Here is a 22,769-nt window from a genome sequence, read left to right as displayed (position 1 = left end):
TGTTTTACAGCTCGTTTGGAGAGGCCGGTGAGCAGGCCGTTACAGTAGTCTAACCTGCTGGAGACAAATGCATGGATAAGTATCTCCAGGTCTCGCTTTGAGATTATGTTTTTGATTTTGGATTTTTTTTTCAGATGGTAAAATGCCGCTGATGTTACTGACTTGATATGGCTGTTAAAGTTCAGGTCAGAGTCCATGATTACCCCTAGATTTCTGACTTGATTTGAGGGTTTAAGAGACAGAGAATGAAGGTAGCTGCTGAGACTTTCTCTTTGTTTCTGTGGGCCAAAAATAATAACTTCGGTCTTGTTTGAGTTTAGCTGGAGAAAGTTGTTCTGCATCCACGCACTGATCTGTTGGAGGCAGTGGCTGAGTGAATCCACCGGCCCATATTCACCTGTTGTCAGTGACACATAGATCTGAGTATCATCTGCATAGTTGTGATAAGATATGTTATTACTGCGTATTAACTGCCCTAGTGGCAGCATGTAGAGGTTGAACAGAAGGGGTCCCAGGATTGATCCCTGGGGCACACCACAAGTCAAGGCCATGTAGTCTGAGACACAACTCCCAATTTCAACAAAATATTTCCTGTCTTCTAGATAAGACTTGAGCCAACTTAGGGCAGATCCAGAGATGCCAACCCAGTCTTGGAGTCTGTGCAAAAGGATCCCATGATCAACAGTATCAAAGGCAGCACTCAGGTCTAGCAGGATTAAGACAGTGACTTTGCCATCATCAGTGTTCAGGCGGATGTCATTGGTTACCTTGATAAGAGCAGTTTCTGTGCTATGATGGGGTCTAAAACCTGACTGGAAAACATCAAATGAGTTGTTTAATAAGAGAAAATCAGTGAGCTGTTGGTAGACAACTTTTTCAAGGACTTTTCCTAAAAATGGCAGATTAGAGATAGGTCTGTAATTATTCAGTACAGTGGGATCAAGACCGCTTTTCTTCAGGAGAGGTTTAATGACTGCAGTTTTTAAGGCCTCTGGAAATATTCCATATTGAAGAGACATGTTAACTATTTGAGTAATTGATGGCAACACACTGTTCAGGACAGACTTTAGAAATCTAGTGGGTAACACATCAAGGCAGCATGTAGACGAGCTCAGACGGGTGATGGTCTCTTAGTAATATTTTTTTGGTCTCTTAGTAATATTTTTTTTAATTTATTGCGACGCCAATGAAAAAATGTAGAATAAACAAACCTGATCTCTCAACACCACCTGTGTCTTCCATGCATTGTAAATGAGAGAAACAACACCGCTCCATGTATCGATCCAGATAAAAACATTAGCTGGAAGCTCCTCCCACACGCAGGGTCAGGCTCAAGAACACAATTTTGGACAGGCGGCGAGTAAAGAATTCACCGCCAGCGTAAGAGGCGGACACGCAAACTTGCAGCACGAATTGTGTCGAACGCAGCTTAAGAATGTCCTTGACATCCAAAGGTTTATCTAACAGTGATGAAAGTCAGGCAAGGAAAAAATCCCTGAACTTTTCTTTGAGCGATATGGCGGGCACAGAGCGAAATTTTGGAAAAATACGTGGTCTTAGATGCATTCTGGTGCATTCTGGCAACTAGTTATTCACTTCTTTATCAAGAAACTAAGACTAATTGGAGCATCATGATTTGTCATTCAAACCCCTAGTTTGACTCTCCATTAAGGACTTGCTGGTCCTAAAAAAGAATTTGGAAAATTGCTCAAAGTAACACAATCCTACAATCTACGCTTTTCCTTAAAGCTGCAAAACATACAATTGCTAAAATATAGTAACATCAAAGCCCCAAATGGCAAAAAGAACACCAGTAACTATGATATTCTATGAAAATACCTCAGTTATTTATACATTATTTCTGCTTTAGAAATGACTGATGTACAACATCCACTTGCACTGTTTTCTCAAACTATAACTACATCAAAATATGGGATCTGCTTTAAACTATAATTCTATAACATAATACATCAATTCTTTAACAGCAATACTAAGTAATCTGGGAAATATCAAAACAAACATACAAACTAAACTAAACATTGTAAACATTATTTTTTAAGGGAGTGTGGGTCCAAACCATCAAATACTTATAATTAATGTCAACTATACTGAACTAAATCATGGTAATTAGTAAATACAAATAAATTAGATAGAGAAATGTATTCAAAATAAAAACTGAAACTCAAAACTAAAATTGAAATTATTTCAAAATGTGGTTTTGAGATTATTTTACACAAAAAAGTATTTGACCTACACTACCTTAAAAATCTTTTTTTTCCAGCCAAGACCACTTCAATTTGTTTTTTATCGTCTTCTCACAACTGAGGTCGTGACCACGCTCAATAATGACAATGCCTGCCATTATTTTAACACAAATTTGATCGCAAACTCTTCAGATGTTTGTGAAAGTTTAGCGTGGGTCCGCCAGTTTTGGTCTCTAGGGAAGCGAGTCACGCTGACCACGTGGTGCAGACAGAGCCAATCAGACCCGTCGACGCATCCGAAAGCAACTAAAACGTCCCGTCATTGGTCAATTAGGCCGGGAAGACGAGAGATGGCCACGACCATAGAGGAAGCGATCTGCGGAGAAATATAGAAAATAAAGCTAAAATTAGCTGATTTCAGACCATTTTTTGATCCGGAAAGCAATTTGTCCGTAGAGATCAGGTCTTTATTTCCCGGAAAGTACGTTCGGTTTGCTCAAAAACCCGGATTTCCGGGAATTCCCGGAAGACTTTCATCACTGATCTAAGTGTTCAGACGCAATTAACATCAACTCTGAAGAGCAGTCTGGTGCTTACGATGCAAATAAGCCGATTCTGTGGCAGAGAATGGCGTTGTGCTGCTCTGCAACACTTTACATTAATGTTTGATATTAGTGCAAAGTCGATCTGAAAAGCTGCTTTTCTCTGCACCAGAATGACATTGACCACATAAAATGTCATTCTCAGTATGTCGGAGCGTCATTTAAGCATTTACGGGTTAAACAGGCAGAAGTGATCATAAAGTTATTTATTACAAGAAGGCATTGATCCCATTAGAGGCTCATTTTCTCATCATTGTATGAAGTTTCAATAGAAAAAGCTAAAACTCCTGTTTTCACATGACTTTATTTAAGCAAAAACGTGTCCTTTAGGATGAGCTGGAGGCAGCCACTGCAGCACGCCTGGGTTTGGGGGTGGTGCCCTCACGGAAACCATTTCTGGAAAAAACAACATAAAAAGAATGATCAAGCATCAAAATAAATGAAAACCAGAAACAAATTGGCAGCAAAAGGGTTACAACAGTCAACCCTAATGAGTCAAAGCAGCTCACCTCAGAGTAAATAAAAGTTGAATCACGATGAATTCATTGGTTCAGACATTTAAATTGGCATCATTGGTGAGCTGTTTGTTTTTGTTTTTGCTTTGAATTTTCCTTGAACTTTAGCACAAAAAGGATTCAAATCTATACAACTGTCTAGACTCAGTCATGCTCCTGCGGGCCTTTAGTTTACACATGAATGTGTCTTCTCCCAGCAAAATGCAGAATCAAACTAACCCGATTCTTTCAAAACTGCTGTCATGGCATTAAACAACTTGTAAACAGCTGACATCGTTTATACAGATGCATCTGTGCACATGATCTCCAAACACAACAAAACATCAATAACTGCCTGAATACCAAAACATTTCTCTAAAAAAAATTACACAATCATAAACAAAAACAGACAAAAAACAGCAGAAAAGATACGGAGGAATTTGGCTTATATTACATTCCGTTTAGATATAACGTTTTTTTCTTAGAAAGGAAAACAATTTACTATTTTTGTCAGAAAATGATTTCTTGAGCCTAAACTTGATGCTTTATGCATTTAGATTAACTTCACAAAAAATATTCATCGACTAATTGGATGTCACTCACATCTTTTATTCATATCTAAGTACATTTACATCTGCATATTTAAAAATACTATATTCTTAATTTAAAGACTGTCTATTTCAACAATAAGAAGGAAAATAGCTTCTAAAATATTGTATTTTTTAGCTTCAGGTTCAAGACATCTGAAAGGTCAAGAATCACAGACATTCCCAATATTTTTGGTTTGAAAATAAACCCAAACACAATAATTAAAATGTAAATACAAAAAAAGCACAAATGAGAAATAGGGAATCTGGCACCCTTAGGATTTTTGCTTTATTACTTGTTTGTTTCCATGTCAGCCTCACCTGAATCTACGATAGACGACCTTCAGGTGCCTCAGGCGGCCAGTCCCAGTGGTGTTCCTCCTCTTGGCCTTGGCGCTCCAGTTGTCTGCAAAACAAATATGCTTCTGAATTAGACTAGTTTATCAGATGCAGATTTAACATAAATATTGCAGTTAGTCTGGATGACAGTAACAGTTAATAAAAAAAGTGAGCGTACATTCAAACATCAGTGTTTCAAGATTCACCTATTAAATCTAAAACATTGGAACACAGTTTCTTAACTATTAACCCACGATAAACAACATTAAAATGTAAACAATCAAAATTAAATTGTGATGTATTTAAATTTAAAAAGCAGATTTGGAGAGAAAGAATCTGGCAAAAGGTCAAGACCCTGCATTTTCATGTCCTTAAAACCTGGATACCTTCAAAATACACCAATCTAAAATGCCCAAAAATTCCATATATACATATTTTACATGTGCAAATGGCAAGAAACTCTTAATCCTATTCAGCTGGGACAGTGGCTTTTTTTTTAGTTGGAGAAAACTAGATACAAAAGAAACAAGGCAACAAGTCAAGTTGCCTAAAAGGCTTTTAGAATTATTTATAACTCCACTGTAAGGCCTCCTTGGAACCAGCATATATTTTTAAATAAACTTACACTTTCTCTTGCGCTTCTGAGGATAACCACACTTCCCGCAGGTTGATTTCTGCAGGTGATAAGCTTTGGCTCCACAACGACGGCACAGAGTGTGCGTCTTGTTCCTGCGTTTTCCGAATGAGGATGTCCCCTTCGTCTGCAGACAAGTTTTTATTTAAGCATTAAAACAAAAATACAAGGACAACCTCAGATTAAGAATAATACATCTAATCACAACTACACTACCAAAACTTTCAGGGTGACTGCAGGTTTATAAATCCGACACTTTTTTTCAATATGGTGTTTAGAACATCACCTAAGCCTAACAATGAAAAGTAAACGGGTTTCAGAGAACATCTCATATAATTACTATCCGTTCTTTTCAAGTAACAAGCCTGTAGACCCTAAGGAAACCCAGAGCATCATTTAAGTCAATGCAAAGGTGGAAACGCAACAATGTTGAAATGGTATACATTATTTAGCCAACGGCAGCAAAGACAACAGCAAGACACACTAAAACAAAATCTCACTTAGGGCTTATGAACGTGGAAATTGCGCAAAATGCTGAAGATTTCATTCATCCAGTTCTTCGTTAGAAAAAGTCACATCACGTTACTCAGCGGCTAAGCTAGTTAGCATTTTTTTTTTACAACTCACGTTTTCATCCTAGAGCACATTATAGTGGTTTCTATGTGCTATGAATAATATTGTGACAAATAAGTAAATGAAAAATCTTACTAATTGTGACAGCGTTGATACAGTTTATACATTAAGTCGACGGTCAGGGCAAAGTTGTAGTCGAAACGCGACATAAACAAGAGCTAGATCGTTGAAATTAAGACAAATATGAAAAATATTGTCACATAACAGAATCCATGCTAATTTGAGATAAGAATAAACACAGATGGTGAATTAGAAACATAGCAGACGTAGGATGGTGAAAGATATCTGGGTGTGAGCATTACAACTCACCATTTTCCTCCAGAGGCCGTGGGAAAAGAGACCGGAAGAAGGTGCAGCGCACCATCAAATCCGTTCCGATTCCTGTGTAACACACAAAATGTTCCCCTGAAGTAAATTTAATAAATTGGTTTAAAAAGGCTAGTAGACAAAATAAATAAATAAAAATCTGCTAATCAAATTAATTTGGCTAAAGGGTTAGTTCCCTGAAATATGGGAATTTTAAACACATTTAAAACAAATTATATTTTGTCTTGTTCAAATAGCTTTTGAGTTGTTTCACTCATGCTTTTGCTCTTTTGGTCAACGGCTTTAGCAATTAACAGTTTTTTACGCTCATTTTAAATCTGTTTTGTCTTTTATGTTTCAAAACCATCGATGAAAATGAACAAATGTAGCAAAAGTGGAAACTCACAGAAATGTATTTACTATTCTTTGCTTGTCATTTCTTTTAAAAATACATTTGAAATTTCTGGCAATGGCTAAAAAGAAGGACTTTCTCAATATTTCTGTAACAAATATGTTATTTAACATGTGTTTATTTGACACTTGCCTTTAAAAAACTTGTTCTAGTTTCTAAAAGAAACAGCATCAAAAGTGTCTTAACTCTGTAGGACAACTACGCAATTATTTCTTAAGTGTTGATTGCTACTTTAAACTGGTCTTGTATTGTTTTTGTACGTACTTGTAAAGTCACTTAAGTGCTATAATATGAAAGACACAACAAAAACGCATTTGGACCTTTATAAATGAAAAGTATAATATTTATAAAAAGCATTACAACCACAAAACCATCAAACTTGCCCTTTGTATGAAATAAAACACCTATTGATGTAAACTTCTACAATTTCGGGGACAAGACACATATCTTAGTCCTTTGCAAGTGTTCAACGTCTTCCAGTCTTTTGGTGCAGTCAACCTCTTACATATTTGTAACATTTTTGACACCTAGAGGTTACTTTTTGTATTGTTCATCTCTAAGCGGAGCAGTTTTCAAATTTGACACTTTTTATGCAAGACATGAAACAAAACTCTTATTTAGGTTGATGTATTAACTGTGTGTCTACATACCAAAATTCTTGTCAACCTACCAGCAGAAATACAAAAAAGAGCTTAAACAATAGATTATCCAACATTTCCAGATGTAGAATTTGAAATAGTAACATGATCTGGAAGTTTTTCACACATAAAAAAAATGAAAATACATTTTAAAGTATGTGTTGAAATCCATGCAGAAGTTTTACATTTTTTATTGTTTTTAACTTTCTAGTTTTAAAATACTGTACATGTTTTTGTAGTCAAGTGTGTCACTTCCCTTCATATTTCCTCAATCAAACAAAACCTAATTTAGTGACATTATATAGTGAAGAGGTATTGCATGATATTTGCTTGTTCTTCCAAACAGTACTGGATCTCACAAATATGGGATATTCTTAAAAATGTGTGTGTTTTTTAAGCTTATATATGAGCAACCATAAAACAACAATTCAATTTCTTTCATTTGTGACAAGAGAAAGAGAAAGCATCACAGCTGTTTGTATAAAATCTCACAGTTTTGCCAGAAGCTGTTAGTTTTTGGTAATATTTTGCTGAGATGATGGAGAGCAGAGGCTTAGCTCTGTTCCAAAATGAGTTGTTGCATCTTTTTTTTAAATATTTCTTCAGGCACAAAAAGAAAAGAACAAAAAATTAAATGTAGCTTGTAATGAACAACAACCCATTTTTCTGTTAGTGTAATATGTATTTGGCTTGAGGTCCATTGTGCATGGCATTCTCATTATAGTTGTATGTAAACAGATCTAATAAAAGTCATACAAAAACAGGGAGTGTTAACTGACTGGAGGGAAATAAAGATGATAGGAAACAAGACCTTGTAACCAAAAGTTGAAGGCAAACAGCAGTCTGGATTCAGTGGACGTACATGCAAATCAAGGTGTCACAGGAACAGGCAGAGGCTGGTTCCAAATGCTGGAGGTTTATTAGCTCAGCTAAAAGTCCACAAAGCTAAATCAGGGGCATGCAGGCAGGAATCAATAGCAGCCATGCATGAGATCATCAGAGGAGAGACGGGGTAGTAAAAATCCAGGCGAGAGTTGGGCCAGGTGGCAGGCCAACAGAGTCAGAAACAGGGTCAGGAGACAGAAGATCAAATCCAAATACAAAGGTTGTTAAAGAAGGCAGAGTGGCACAAACAATACTTGGTGGTTGATCTGGTTGATGAATGAGAGAGAGTCAGGTGTGCGGCATCCAGGAAGTGTGCGCTTGGATTGCTGGGAGTTGTAGTATGGCAAGAACTCTGGGGACAGCTCCCACCGGTGACCAGAGGGGGAGACAGAGTTCTGACTTCTGACACAAGGACTTTAAAACTTGTGAAGATGTGCAGGCTTTTTCAGATCTTGAAACTGTTTCCTCTGCATTGTTCTAAAACTAAGAGGAAACCTGCGGATTAGTGACCATTTAAACTTCAAACACCAAACAAGGGAACTTCTTTTCATGTTGTGCTGGTTGAATGGCTACTGAGATTATAATGTAACTTTCTGTCCATTTTAACAAAACAAACATTTTCAGTTTTTTTCAGAAAACAAATTAGATTTTTTTTTAACACCAAACAAACATTAAACATATTTGATAGTTTGACTTCCATTGTGTTTGATTCAAAATTTGGTTTTGCAGCCAAAGGTGCAACACAAACAAATTTCACACAAGCCTGTGTACATAGCAAATCTGATGATGGGAAACAATCAGATTATTATTGCAATAACAACATTGTCAATTGATGCAGTACATTTTCAAGTTTGCTTGAAAGTGAATAAAAAGCCAGATGGTAAATTTCGAAAAACAATGTAAAAAAAAAAAAGGAAAATTGAAAATTTGAAAACAGAACTCTTTGGGAATCATGTAGCCAATAAGCTCCAAGCCTTGTCCCCACGTAAATATAGCTTCAGCAGTTTTTAAATATCTGTTTTTTAAATCTACATGCTGGTTTTTCATTCACTTTATTTATGTGACTCCAAAGTTTCTCTGATACATTTCTATTTTTTAAAAACCTATACCATAGTTGCATTATTATTATTATTATTATTATTATTATTATTATTATTAATAATAATAATAATAATATTATTATTATTATTATTATTGTTTTGATTTAAAAATACATATTGAGGAACTTAGAATTATGAGGAAAGGTATAGGAGTAGTTAATAATCTGATTTCTTAAAATGAAAGAACTTCTTGTAAAGGATGACAGATCACACACATGACTACTTGGTAATCTGATAAATCCAATTATCAGGCTTTGATTGTTCATGCACAGGGTTTAAGGGACATTTGGTATTCTGAGCCAGATTTATGTTAAAAAGATTTGTCAATTCATTAATCTAAACACATACACACGATTCTCGCCCCCCTCCAAAGAAAGAGCACGTGTTTCTGTAATAAATCATCCCCCATGGGTGCCATAAATAGACCAGATTGCTTTGTCGTATAGAAGTCACTGCATAATGGGCGCAGTGAAGGTTTTAACTCCTTCTGTCAGCACGCAAACGGGAACCAGCGACAAACAAAGGGCGCAAACAAACGCACGAGCGGCGGCTGTCCTCCGGTGATGTGGATCCTTGAACAGCAGAGCGTGACCTTGGGTTTTGGCTGAGTAAGGAGCGCGGGAGGAGAATGCGGCGCGCCCCCGGCTGCCGTGACTGAAAAAAGGCGCATCCTCCTCCTTTTTCATCTCAGTCACGTCACTTTTGCTCAGATTGTGGATGAGGCGTTACGGGCTTCGTGTTTATCCAATCCATCCAGTTTTCCCCCCCATCTGTGTCTGATCTAACATTGAGGGATTTGTTATCGCCTCGAAGCATGTCGGCGCGCTGATTTGCACCATCTTTCATCGAGCGGCTGCAACGCGCGCATCAAGGACCGTTTTTTTTTTTTTTTATATATTTTTTATCCTGCCCCAAAAATACATCTCTGCGCGGAAAAACAGGCGACGCTTTCTAAAAATTGATCCCAGCTGGAGCTAAATTGCGATGCGCACCATCCAACCACAAATACCGTTTACGCGCTGAGAGAGCCACAAAGTAACCCAGGAAGAAGCAGAATGCCCAGCTCAGCGGCTCTGAGGCACCTGAGATCCTGGTCCTGAATGCAGCGCAGAGAGACACCTCAGAGGGTGTCGCCGTCAGATGCCCTGGATGCGCAGAAGAATGGGATACTCAGACCCGTCGTCGGGTAAAGACATACTTGGCAGCAGATCTTTATGTTTCATGTTTATTTGCGCATTTGGACTTGTCACCCTTTTGCAGCAGATCCTCTATGGAAAGAACTACATCAAGAGGTAAGACCTGATTGTATCCTATTGATCAGGAGGCCTTTGATCATGTGAGGATAACATTCATCAATATTCATGCTTTTATAGCCAGAAAATGCTCATCTTAAATGGGCGTAGTGCCCTACTACTGTCTAAAAAAAGAGAGACTGAAATGAGCAACAACAATTAACCATCCATCTTTTTTTCCCAGCGGCATATAAGCTGATTCCATATTGGATTAATTTTTCCTCTTTTTTTTTTTGGTCTTTTCTGAAAACTAAGCTTCGTGGTTCATACCATACACAGCTCCTGCTGAGTATGGTAATGACTTCCCTTTGTTTTCTCAAAGATCTTTATTTATTCTTTTTCTTTTTCAGCTTTCTTAACTGGTCAAAGCCTACATCTTACAGAGGCATCAGGTTGTCACAATGAATGCTACTGGAGCCCATGATGATTGCAGATAGCAACATGCTCAAGATGATGTGTATTTCTTTTGGGTCCGGCATTTTTAAAATAATTTATCTCCGGCCGCAGAGCCATGTTTTATGAAAAGCCCTGCAACTGTCTCTCTGCATGAGCTCAGCTTTTAAATGTGCTCTGGATCAGATTCAATGAGAGGAGCAGATGCTGAGAGGCAGGGTTCTTTGCTTTAGGTGGCTTGAACATATGACAAACCCCCCCAAATCACTGCAAAACAAGACAAAAGAGTCTAAATCTATCCCTCACGTCCAAATACTTACAAAAGAAACTGCACATGTATGCTTACTTCATGGCAAACATACATGTGCTACAATCTAAGAGTTCCTCACCGCCGTCCTCCCACATCCCTGCTATTCTGCAGGGCTGGTCTGATGAAACTGGATTCATGGCATCCAGACTCACGCTGAGATTCGCATGAATCCGGGACCCGACACACCTCTCTCTGCCTTTGGCCCAGTTTCCTCAAGCTCCCCTCAGTCTCGGAGAAGCGGTGGGAAATGAGCTACTCAACGGGAGCCAGTGGGCCCTATAGAGCGGCCATTTTGCTATATTGTCTGCACAGAGGGAGGAAACAGGGAGAGACAGGAAGGGAGTGATGGCATATGTTTGCATGCGAGTGTGTGGAAACAAGAAGAGGGGGGACAAACAGCAGGTGCCTTAAATCTCAGTTTAAAGTGACTAATAGGGCCAGACCACACCCATGTTTACATTATTGCAGGAAAATGAAAAAGACAAATGACCTGAAAGTGTTTGAGGATCACCTTTACATCAAATTTAAATCCCCCCAAAATTGGGTACATATTTTTTATTCATCCCACTGAGCTCCAACACTATCACTTTGCATTGTGAACAGATTATGGAGCAGGTGCACAGCAAAAACACCCCCTCTAGAAACAAGTAAAAACATTTTATCACTTGAAAAAATTCTTTAATAAGCAATAACAAATCTGCCAATGGGTTATGAAAAACAGTTTCCACCAATAATTCTTTTTTTAAAAGAAAAATTGTAGTCACTAAAACACATTTTCTTAAACTAAGATTATTTTGCTGTAAAGTTTTCTTAAAAAGATTATATTTCTTGCAAGACAAAATGATGATAATTATTCTTGAAACAAGGGAATTTTTACTTTCCGTCCTTTAGAAATGAAACCCTCAAAAATGCATCAGAAAGTGACTGGTTGTTCAAATAAGAGTATGTCTGTTTTTTCAGATTTTTATTAAAGTAAATGTGCAACATAGATGTAAAGTTCAGGTCCCAGGTTTGGTAAAACATGTCAAACAGCTTCTTGATCTACAAAGTTATTCAAAAATCTGCTAAAGATGTGTCTCTTCCTGATGTGAGGGAGCTTGATTTGACTCTGAGCAGCTCTCTGGGTTTGATTGTTGTGTTTTAGTGTTTTTTTTAGCTGCAGGATATGAGGACAACAGCAAACTACGGGGCTTCAGGGATGTTTATGTGAAAAACTGAGATTACGCTCAAGAGTTCAGTGTTTTTTTTTTTAATTCAATTTTATTTCTTCTGGGTCAATACTCCGAAGTGCCTAGATAGATAGATAGATAGATAGATAGATAGATAGATAGATAGATAGATAGATAGATAGATAGATAGATAGATAGATAGATAGATAGATAGATAGATAGATAGATAAATAGATAGATAGATAGATAGATAGATAGATAGATAGATAGATAGATAGATAGATAGATAGATAGATAGATAGATAGATAGATTGATAGATAGATAGATAGATACATAGATAGATAGATAGATAGATAGATAGATAGATAGATAGATAGATAGATAGATAGATAGATGTAGATAGATAGATAGATAGATAGATAGATAGATAGATAGATAGATAGATAGATAGATAGATAGATAGATAGATAGATAGATAGATAGATAGATAGATAGATAGATAGATAGATAGATAGATAGATAGATAGATAGATAGATAGATAGATAGATAGATGTAGATAGACGTATTTGTCTTAATGCTGGGATTACTTATTGAGTCCCTCTCTTAATTGAGTCTGCAGGAACTAATGGTCTTGCTGGGAGGGGACAGACTGCCCCCCCCCCACCTCCCGTGACCTTTGGATAAAGCAAGCATAGGTGATAAATGCGTAAAGTAAGCCTTCAGTAGACCTGTGATGATGAACAGTGTCTACATTAGGTTGTGGTGACTAAATGGTTTCGGTGAGACAAACCTTTAATGTGTGTTCGAGGCACACATCCCTGTATCTCCCAATATCTTTTTGGTTTCATAGAATTCCTCTCTACCAATGCTTGCAGGGTGTTGTGGAGATGCTGAAGAGGCACTCAGAGAAGTTAATGCGCCTGCAGATGGGTATTGACACAAGTCCTCTGTGATAAATGTTCACTCTCTAAGTGCAGCCAGAGGGGCTCTTTTGGTGTCACTCTTCCCTGGTGAAATGAGCAATGCACCTACAGAGCTTTTACTGGAATGACTCACATATGAATACCTGCATGAATATCAGCCTGATTACGGAGGAAGTTTTATCATACAGCCAACTTCAGATAAGCAGAACATGAATATTTTAACAGGCCTGGGAAATCAACAAGTAAATCTGATGATAAATCTGTTGTAAAACCCAAAAACCCAAACTAGCTGAATGATTCAGGCTGCGCATGCATCCATTTTTGAATAAATGAACTGTTAGGGTTGATTAACTGACATTAAATACACCCTGCAACTGAAATAATCTTGTCGTGAAGGACTCAATGTTTTATCAGCTGCAGGCTAAACGATGTTTGGCTCAGGCAGTGGCTTCAAAATGTTCCAAATTGGCAGTTTCATGACGGCTGCTTTATTTCTGGCCAATATGTTGGCTCTTGCTGCAAACTGGCACCAATTAGAGTTCCTCCCTTAAATTACAGTGACTTTAATAGTTTCCCCTTCATGTCTTATGCTCCTCTGAGCCAAAACTGCAAAGCGCGACTGCCTGGATCATTCTTTTGATGGTGGAAATCCTTTAAACCGGGGTCAGATTTGGAAGACGATTGTTCCCCTAATGTGCAAGTGCAAGTGTGTGTGCATGAAATTTATGATTCATGACTGAACATAAGGGACTTTTTCTCATGTATGTGACGAATAAAGCAACAAATCCCAAATAAACTGACTGATTTTCTTACTAGTTCGCAACAGTTTAGCCGACTCAAAGGGGACGAGGCAGGAAATTGGACCGGCCCCGTTAGTTTCTCCGATGGCGGATCTCTGAGGCCTGCCAGATATGGAAGGAAAAGGTACCTTCACAGCCTGACTGACTTCATCTCTGAGAAAAGACAGTGTGTGCATGTCTGTGTGTGCCTCTTTGTGTGTGTGTGTGTGTGGGAGAGAAGAAGAGAAGATGGATTTCAAATCTTTTCGAGTGACAACCCAGCCCAGCATGAGTGGGCTGGTTTACGCCTGTGAATCTCAGTTGAGAGAAGACAAGCAGCAGGACATTTACGTTTTTCTTCTGTACTTCTTTTGAAATCTGCAGGTGCAGGAAGTTAGCAGGAGTGCTGGTGCGACAGGATAACATCACACATTTAACTCTAACTTAACTTGTCTGCATGTTGACAGATGTTTCCGTCAGACATTTCAGCCACATTCACAGGTCTCCGTAATAGTCAAACCCTGCCTAGCTGAGATTAAGAAGAAAAAAAAACGCTCTCAAAGGTAGGCGGGTTTGAAGGCACTTTTAGTAATTTTCACCAACCCCCCCCAGAATGCCTCTTTCTTTTCATCATTAGTCTGAAAGGAATCAAGTCATGATTTTTAGGTGGTGCGGTTGCTGCACTTCTGATTTGCTCTGCATGTTGTCTGATCCTCTCCACCACGTCCAGAACCCCAAACCCCACCCCCCTCCTTCAGAAGCTGGTTGAACCACGGCCTCCTGTTGATGTACTGGCTTCTCCTTGTACCTCAATGTCCCATCCAGCACCCATCTTAAAACTCCTTGTCCTCCTCAACCTGTGTCTCATGTCTTCTGCACAGCTCTGTGTGTATGCCATGTACATGTTGACACGTCCTCTCTGCTCCTGCTATCTCCCCTTCTCACATCTACATTGATTCTCTCCATACAATCTGGATTTGTTCCCTCCTCCTCCACCTTGTTCCCCTGTTACAAACAAACAGGAACATGATTTATTTCCCCATTTCTTCCCTTCCTAAAAATGTCTTCATGCCACTGAGTAACAGATATCTGCATCTGTGGTCAAATGCTGGATTGGGGTTATTTTCACCAGCATTGCACATCCAACCCAAAAAAAGCCATAAGAGATGGAATTCATCTCACAAAGTGAATTATTTTATTTTCTTGCTTTTAGAACACTTGCAAAGGTTTCATCATCTTAGCTAAAACCAGAATGAAAAACTCCAAAGCGAAGTTTCAGATTTCGTACCCGCGGTCCTGTCAGTATAACCTCAGAAATACACTGCATCATCAGGTGGATGTAGACAACCAGTTTCACCTTCTTTATTTGAACCATCCCATCCCAGCATCTCGTTCATTTGATGCAACTTTGCATTGTGACGCTAGTTCCATTCATCTTTTTCCTTTTATTTGGAAAACTCTCACCTCATTTTCTTTCACAGGTCAGCTCATCTTTGACTTTTTACTCACCTTTCAAATGCCAAATATGAGTAAATATGTCGAAAAAGACAATAAAAACGTCTTTTATTCAACAACTAACAAATATTGTCTGCTGCCAAGTCTCACAAGCTTTACTCATGACAGACAGCAAAATAGAAAATGAGCTGTGGAGGGCTCAAACCAAAAAAAATACTGATGCTAAATTTAATAAACTATAATATCAATGATACACTAATATAAAAAAACAACATCACAGTTAAAGTTATTTTTAATCATGATCAGGCAAATAGAAGAATGCAAGCAGAAAAAGACAAAAGCCTGTAGCACAAATCCTTCTGGCCTTTAAGCTAAACCAGAAAATAAAAAATGACAACAAAATTAAAGAATAAAACATCTAGAAGCAAAATTGATAACATTCCAATCAAAAGAATTTAAGTTGATTAATGTTGACCAACCTAATATCCTTTCTTTTGAAGAAATAAAACAACTTTAGCCAAAAAAAACAGGTTTAACACAACTGCATGCAACGAATCATCAACGCAGATTGATGACAGATTATTAACACAGCAAAAAAAAACCTTTTCACTTATCCTTGAGCCTACAAATTGTTATTATAAGGCTTATTTCATTTGATTGTAAAATCACTTGTTCATTTAAAAAATCTAGACATAGATGACGTTAAAATTACATGAAAGTCTAGTGTATAGGTTAATGCAAAAACTCATTTTTTACATTTATTTTTCAAACCTGAATAAACTAAATCTATTTCTTTTACCTTAAAAGTATTTTTTGTTAGTTTCCTAAATAAACAATCATGACAATTGTTTTCATAATCTGTTAAATAATGACAAATATGAGAAAACTTTTCTTCATTTAGTTGATCTCTTTGGTTTAGACTAAGATGTCATAGAATCTAGTGCAAGTGTCCAGAAAACTGTACGCTCCTCTCCCGTTTGTTACTTCAGCAATCAGTTGCATCACTTCTGTCTTTTGTCATCTCACAATGCTGTACTTTTGTACAAAATTTCATAAAGGCAAAATCAAACATACATTCGCCAGTTAAGTGACTTGTTTCATTATTTCATTGTGTAGTTTTTGCAGATTATTGGCAAAGTTTGTAGTCAAATTTGTATTTTTGTCTGTTAGCTGCAATAGGAAAAGAATGATGGTTTTTGGTGATTTCTTTAGGTACCTGGAAACCTATGATCGATCACTTGAATTCAACTCAACTACATGCAGGGAACTCAGACAAGAGATTATGGATGTTAAAGTGCTGACAATGTGAGTGATCATTCATGACATCATCATGGACATTTTGAGTCAGCACAAAAGATTTGTTATGATTCTTGCAATGAAAAAGTAATTGAAATGTGTTCAATTTAAAAGTATTTTGTGAAATTTTAAGTAATTTTTGTGTGTGTTTACATGCATGGAAATAAGAACAGTAAGGTTATCTCACAAAACACATTTTCATGATTAACCTAATTTGCCCCTCAAACAATTATTGCAGCAATATTGTCAGTTGTTTTTTGAACATTAACAGGCTAGTAATACATGTGATATTTCCATCTTTGTCTTATTGCTACTTTAAAATTGTAAAACCACAATTGGGAAAAACATCTGATCACAAACAAGGAGTAAAATGAAGATTATTATCAACAAAAACAGGGTAATGGCTGAAATCAAGGCTAAAAAAATAAAGTGTGCAGATTTTTACAATGAAGCAGGCCCCATTAGGCAGAATTTGTATTTTCGTTCTTCCTCTGTAAGACTCAACTTACATGAATCCATACTTCCAACATAAATCCTGGCTTTAGTGTGGTTTCAAAAAGTCATATTGATTGCGTAAAGATGTGTAGACATTAGAGATTTATTTTGAGAGTTAATACAAAACGTCTGTTAGCATAAATTATATGTCCACGCTGATGATGAGTGCCTAATAACTGAATATTCAATCACAGTTATTTTGCTCTTGCATGTAACCTTTCCCGAAAAATTTCAAAATAAAGTTCCTTGTTCACTCAACATAATGAACAAGAAAGAGAATAATGTGTTAGAAATATTCATTTAAATTTTTGTGCAATAATCATTCCTATTTTACTGTACAGTCTTTCTTACTTGTAAAGGTATTTATTGAAAAAGCTGCTGGAAAATAATTTCGTTTTGCACTGCATAACAACAATAAAAAAATCTGAGAATCTGATTCTGAATTGCCAATGTCTTTACTTAGTTGTTTTTTCCCCCCAGGAATTTGAGGCAGTAGAATATTAAGAGGATTAACAAAAATGAAAGTTTTCAATGGTGATAAAAATCATTGAACTGGGATCTCAGAGGCATAAGATTTTTTCTGTGGTTTACAAGATAAAACTTGCATGCATAAATGTTTTTAACCACTTTTTCAAGAAGAAACTGGTGTTTCTGCAGATGAAAAACCAGGATCAGATAACTGTTAAGGGAACAAATGCATCAAACTGAAAAACCTTGACTCAAGGTTAAAATAAAAGACTAGAAAAGAAAAAAATGAAATGTTTATGACTATAACAATTATGCATTTAAAATATTTATTGTAGCAATCAGTGCTTGAAATAACTCTTGATAAAATAAATATGCCTACAGTAAATGACAAACTTTTTGAATGTCTAGTTTTTTTTTTGTTTTTTTTTAGAAAAAAAAACATGTGAAACGGGATACAGAATATTCTTGGTACAACACAATGTGCTTCCTGTTGAGTCAGATGGGGTAACAGCTGCCTGAACAGTGCTTCTTCACGAGGATGAAGAAGAACATTATCCACCGACCTTTTCTGTAAGGGCTGTCAGGCTTTCTGGTCAGATGGATTTTTGAGTGGCCTTAAGCCACTTTAGTTCATGCAGAGAACGGCAGCTCTCATTCTGCCAAAGAGTGAAATAGCAACACAATCCTCCATCCTGGAGCTAATTTGGTTGCAGTTTTTTTTTCTGAGAAAATGTCAATTTAGAGACAGACATGCTTTATAAAGAACTTGAGTTCAAATCATCCACATCTAAAAACAATAGCCTATCGCCACTGCAGACTGAAAAAGCATACCTTCCAAGTTTATGTTTTTCAAAATCATTCCTCTTGAACTTTATATTTTTTAAGAGAATCTTGCTGGAAAATGCAGCTTTCCTCACTCCACACGTTTCTCTTCTCACAATCAGGGTGAAGACTTCAGATCTGTTTGAAAGATGGCGAAACCTGCAGGTATGCAAGTGGGAGCAGAGCAAGGAGGAGACCAGCAACTTTAAGTAAGTGGCACCAAACAATTGAAATGTCAAGCTGGGTTTGTTCTACAAATCTTTTAAATTTCACAAATACACATCGAGCCAGCAGAGTAAAATGTATGAGAAAATGAAAACAGTTCTTTTCAGTTAACCTGGGTGATTTACTGGCCTCCCCATAGGATGTCTCTGTCCCGCTGCTGTAACGCTCCGTCCTTTCTGTTCACCACCAAGAGAAACACTCCTGCAGGGAGCAAGTTGAGATACGAGGTGGACACCAGTGGTATTCTTCCTATCACCAATGAGGTCTTTAAGATGTTTCCACATGTGAGTGCATGGCCTCTTGCTTCAGTTCTTTTCTTTTCTTTTGTTTTGTTCAGTTTGTGACTGGTCTAAATCAGTGTTTTTCAACCTTTTTTGAGCCACGGCACACTTTAACCTTGACAAAAATCCCGCGGCACACCAGCATCCCAAAAAACAAAAAAGCAGAAATTCATGGTCTGTATTGATCGACAGCCCCCCCCCCCCCCCCCCCCCGCCGCAATCTCACGTGGATTTTTGTGATAATTGTGGCAGAAAAAGCAGGAAGTGGCGGCTGTTTTTTCTAAGAGATGAAATAAAAGTTAAATTAGAAAATTTAGAAACTGTTTGTTTGTTGTGGTTTCAAGACGTTTCACAAGGTCGACTCAGTATGCGCTGTCCCTTTAAGCCAATGCATCATGGGAGATGTAGTGTGAATACGGCAGAAAAAGGGCAGAAAGACTCGCGTCTCTGAGCTTCATTGTTTTGTTCACTTGTTCCACAGTCTGATAACGGATTCTGCCATCTCCCACGGCACACTAGTGTGCCGCGGCACACTGGTTGAAAAACACTGGTCTAAATGACCCGTCCTTCTGTTTCCTCCAGGACATGCCATATTCAAAGTCACAGTTCAAGAAATGTGCAGTCATTGGAAACGGCGGCATTATCAAAAACAGCAAATGTGGAAAGGAAATTGACTCAGCCGATTTTGTTTTCAGGTATGAAGGATTGGTTTGTTGTGTCCATATTTACAAACATCTGTAGTGTGACCATCGGTTTGCTTTCTTTATGTTAACATGTATGTGAAAATCTGGAGCAATATCTAATATCTGAAGACCCACTCTGATAAAAGTTGTGTTTTTAACATATTTTTGTGTCATTTTTCTTATGATGGAAGACAGATTTTAAGAAAAATTTAAGCTAAAAATGGGATATCTGAGTAATATTTATTTAAATTGTTGTGGATACATCAACATTTAATGGATCTATTGGTCTAAATAGATCCATTATCGTCTGTTTTTCCACGTCTGAGCTGGCATCTGACTCAATACTTTACGTCTGGATAGCTCTAATGTTGCTCGCCATTTTTGTTGCACTAATATTAGCGTGGGAGTGTGAGGGGCTGTAAGCTAGCAGGAGAGCACATTAACAAATGGGTGATGGGAAAAGGGGCCACACCAACAACTCAGAGGAAATTTCTAATGAACTACTGCCGCTCAAAAGAAACTTTGTCCTAAAAAACAACACAGGCTTTTAGATTTGGGCTAAAAACAGGATAAACATAATTATTCATCCACTGGGAACGCTTAAAAAATATTTTAAAAAATGATCGGAGTGCTTCTTTAAGTAGCACTTCTACCACCTCTGTCTAATAATTATTGCTTGCATAGACAAAAAAAGCATTAGTAGAAAATAAATGTAGAAGTTTTGAACAAAATGAATAGAACTTTGTATGTTCACATTTTTCTTTTTTTTGCAGATGCAATATACCCCCCATAAAAGAGAAATACTCAACCGATGTCGGCAGTAAAACAGATCTGGTGACGATAAATCCAAGCATTATTACTGAGAGGTACTGTGACTGTGGGCCCTGAAGGAGGAGCCAAATCTGTCTTGTGTGCTTCCTCCTCATTTTCCTCTTTCTCTTGTTTTTCTTGTATGTTTGACTGCAGATTTCAGAAGCTGGAGAAGTGGCGCCGGCCGTTTTATGACGTCCTGCAGAATTACGAGAACTCCTCCGTGGTGCTGCCTGCCTTCTACAACACTCGTAACACTGACGTGTCTTTCCGAGTCAAGTACATGTTGGATGACTTTGACTCCCAGAGAAGCGTGTTCTTCTTTCACCCACAATACCTGCTCAACGTGCAGCGGTTCTGGGCGGTGCAAGGCGTCCGGGCAAAGCGGCTCAGCAGTGGTCTGATGCTGGTGACGGCTGCTCTGGAGATCTGCGAGGAGGTCCACCTCTACGGTTTCTGGGCATTTCCCATGAATCCCTCTGGTGTCTATATCACTCACCACTACTATGACAACGTCAAGCCACGTCCCGGGTTTCATGCTATGCCCCATGAAATCTTTAACTTCATTCACATGCACACACGTGGAATTATCAACGTGCACACAGATCAGTGCATGTGATCCCTCATTTATTTTTTATCAAACATGTTTTATCTTACTGCAGTAAAGGATTTTAGAGTTATCTTTTGGGGTGCACCCTGAGATATTTCTCTTGTCTTTATCACTGTCATAAGCCTACGGTTATCGCTGACTCTCCAGCCATTGGATGCTATAGTTTCATTGTGGAAAGTGTTCTTCATAGTGACGTTCCTGTGAGGTTATCCAGTGGCTCTGCTGTACAGAAGTGTTGTTTTTCTACTTGGACGTTTATGCACAACCGCACAACCCTCCTCCCTTATTCTTGGACACTCTGTCGGTGTGGCAGCTTTCCGTGTTTTGTGTGAAACAAAGCCTGAACCTTGAAACTCAGCTAATATACACAATGTACAGTTGCAACAACTACTTGTCTACTTTCGTAAACTCTTTCCTAATTCACCAAGATGACAGGGTGACCACTTTAAAACACCTCAGAAATGGCTTATTTTCAAACCTTTTCTCATCCGGTTTGTGTAAAAACAACAAAAAAGAAGAAACTGTATGATTAAATAGTTGTTCCTGCCTTGGTTTGTCATTGTTTTTGATGGAAGCCAAGTAAGAAATCCAACCAAAAGTGGACGTTTAAGGCCATCCAATAAGTGAAGCAACACAGGGACCCAGCTTCTTGTCCATTTTTTGTCTTAAGCCATTTTGCCTTATGAGGTATTAAACCCCTCTCTACGATGTGCTACGAAACAATTTTGCTTCTCTTCAAACAGGATCAAACTAGTTGGTCAAGATGGTCCATGAATTAGAATTTTGTGAAGATTTGGAAGCGCCCTTCTCTGCTCATATTAGAGTTGTCCCCTGTGAGCTCCATTTGTAATGCTCTGCATGACTTTGCTTACTACTTGGCTTGTCTGTGCCTGCTTCAGATATCACTGAAATATGTTTACATTTAAGCTTGTAGCGACGCATTTACAGAAGTTAAGGAATAAGAAACTGGTTTGTTGTCCCAGTTGACTGACCTTCCAGGATTGCTGCATCACTCACAACTACTGCAAGTCTTTTGTAAATCCTGTCACCTTTACTTTGAACTGTAAACTTTCCGTTTGCACTAAATGTATAAGTTATTTGAAAAGATTTCCGATTTCTACTCTTTTTGTATGCTGTAAATGATTTAAAGAACTTGTGAAATTCCCCCTTTTTTGCCAGTCCTCTGCACAATTTTCTTCACAATCCTCTTTGTAGATGAGTGCTGCTTTGCTAAATAGGAATACTTTATGTTACACACTGTGTGCAGATACATGACACACATTAGCACCAACACATCATGACTTCACAACGACATGGCTCTGGCGTTAAAACCCAAACAAAACTGGAAAAGAAGAGCGTCAGTCTGCAAACTGGAAGGTTCTTTACTGACCCTTGAACTTTCTTTTTATTGATGCTGTGTTTGTTAATAAACTTCTTTTGGATTTTCTCATTTAATGGTTTTGTTGTGTGTTTCAGCTCGTGTGGGAGGAAGTGTTAGTTTGCAACGACGAAAAAAATAAATCCAGGGATTTTGTTGATCATGAAATCACTTAAATAGAAAAACACACTGCTATTTTCCTTTTCAATTGTGTTTATAAAAGTTTGTATGCAAAACTTTGCATGTTATTGTGTGTCTTTTATTTTTTAACTAATTGCTTTTTTTCTTTTGCTACACATTTTAGAAGTTCTCAACTCAAGACATCTACTGTTGGAAGAGATTTATTGACCAAAATTGATCTATGCATTGATGAGTGGATCCAGCGAAAAACCAAAAGAAAAACCAACAAAAGCCCTGTTTATGCCCACAGTTTTACACAAATCTGAAACAAACAAAAATAAAACAGTTATTTCTAATAGGCATTCATATCTGAAATATAATTTTAAAATTTGGTTGCTGTTTAAAACCTCTGACTTTAGACAGA

General features: G+C 37.7%; 2 protein-coding genes and 1 non-coding gene across 5 annotated transcripts; 1 reads left to right on the top strand and 2 right to left on the bottom strand.

Annotated features, from left to right (window-relative positions):
- Positions 1-2,997: 2,997 nt before the first annotated feature.
- rpl37 (ribosomal protein L37) lies at positions 2,998-5,880 on the bottom strand. Its single transcript, XM_004074566.4, has 4 exons — positions 5,803-5,880; positions 4,852-4,987; positions 4,209-4,293; positions 2,998-3,202 (listed from the first exon to the last, which is right to left on the bottom strand). The coding sequence occupies exons 1-4, from the start codon at positions 5,803-5,805 to the stop codon at positions 3,133-3,135; spliced, it is 294 nt and encodes a 97-aa protein (XP_004074614.1). The 5' UTR covers positions 5,806-5,880; the 3' UTR covers positions 2,998-3,132.
- Positions 3,309-3,388, bottom strand: LOC111948396. Its single transcript, XR_002874388.1, has one exon. It is a non-coding gene; the product is annotated as a small nucleolar RNA SNORD72 (small nucleolar RNA).
- Positions 5,881-9,148: 3,268 nt separating the features above from the next.
- st8sia5 (ST8 alpha-N-acetyl-neuraminide alpha-2,8-sialyltransferase 5) lies at positions 9,149-22,302 on the top strand. 3 transcript variants are annotated; one of them, XM_020707380.2, is made up of 9 exons: positions 9,149-10,126; positions 13,740-13,847; positions 14,170-14,265; positions 16,370-16,462; positions 18,361-18,447; positions 18,603-18,747; positions 19,327-19,439; positions 20,201-20,293; positions 20,394-22,302. In XM_020707380.2, exons 1-9 carry the CDS (start codon positions 9,975-9,977, stop codon positions 20,854-20,856), a joined length of 1,350 nt encoding a protein of 449 aa, XP_020563039.1. In that variant the 5' UTR covers positions 9,149-9,974; the 3' UTR covers positions 20,857-22,302.
- Positions 22,303-22,769: the final 467 nt, after the last annotated feature.

Source organism: Oryzias latipes, chromosome 12 (genome assembly GCF_002234675.1).
Source record: "Oryzias latipes chromosome 12, ASM223467v1".
NCBI lineage: Eukaryota > Metazoa > Chordata > Actinopteri > Beloniformes > Adrianichthyidae > Oryzias > Oryzias latipes.
Note: the sequence above shows the minus strand (reverse complement) of the source record. Positions and strands in the feature narration are given on the sequence as shown.

Excerpts from the sequence above, each read along its gene's own strand:
- rpl37 (XM_004074566.4), bottom strand. Across the intron at positions 4,294-4,851 it reads TCAGAAGCGCAAGAGAAAGT|ACAACTGGAGCGCCAAGGCC; the intron begins GTAAGTTTATTT and ends TTTGTTTTGCAG. Across the intron at positions 3,203-4,208 it reads GTCGTCTATCGTAGATTCAG|AAATGGTTTCCGTGAGGGCA; the intron begins GTGAGGCTGACA and ends TGTTTTTTCCAG.
- st8sia5 (XM_020707380.2), top strand. The coding sequence starts at position 9,975 with ATGCCCTGGATGCGCAGAAGAATGGGATACTCAGACCCGTCGTCGGGT. Across the intron at positions 18,748-19,326 it reads TCTTTAAGATGTTTCCACAT|GACATGCCATATTCAAAGTC; the intron begins GTGAGTGCATGG and ends TGTTTCCTCCAG. Across the intron at positions 19,440-20,200 it reads TCAGCCGATTTTGTTTTCAG|ATGCAATATACCCCCCATAA; the intron begins GTATGAAGGATT and ends TTTTTTTTGCAG.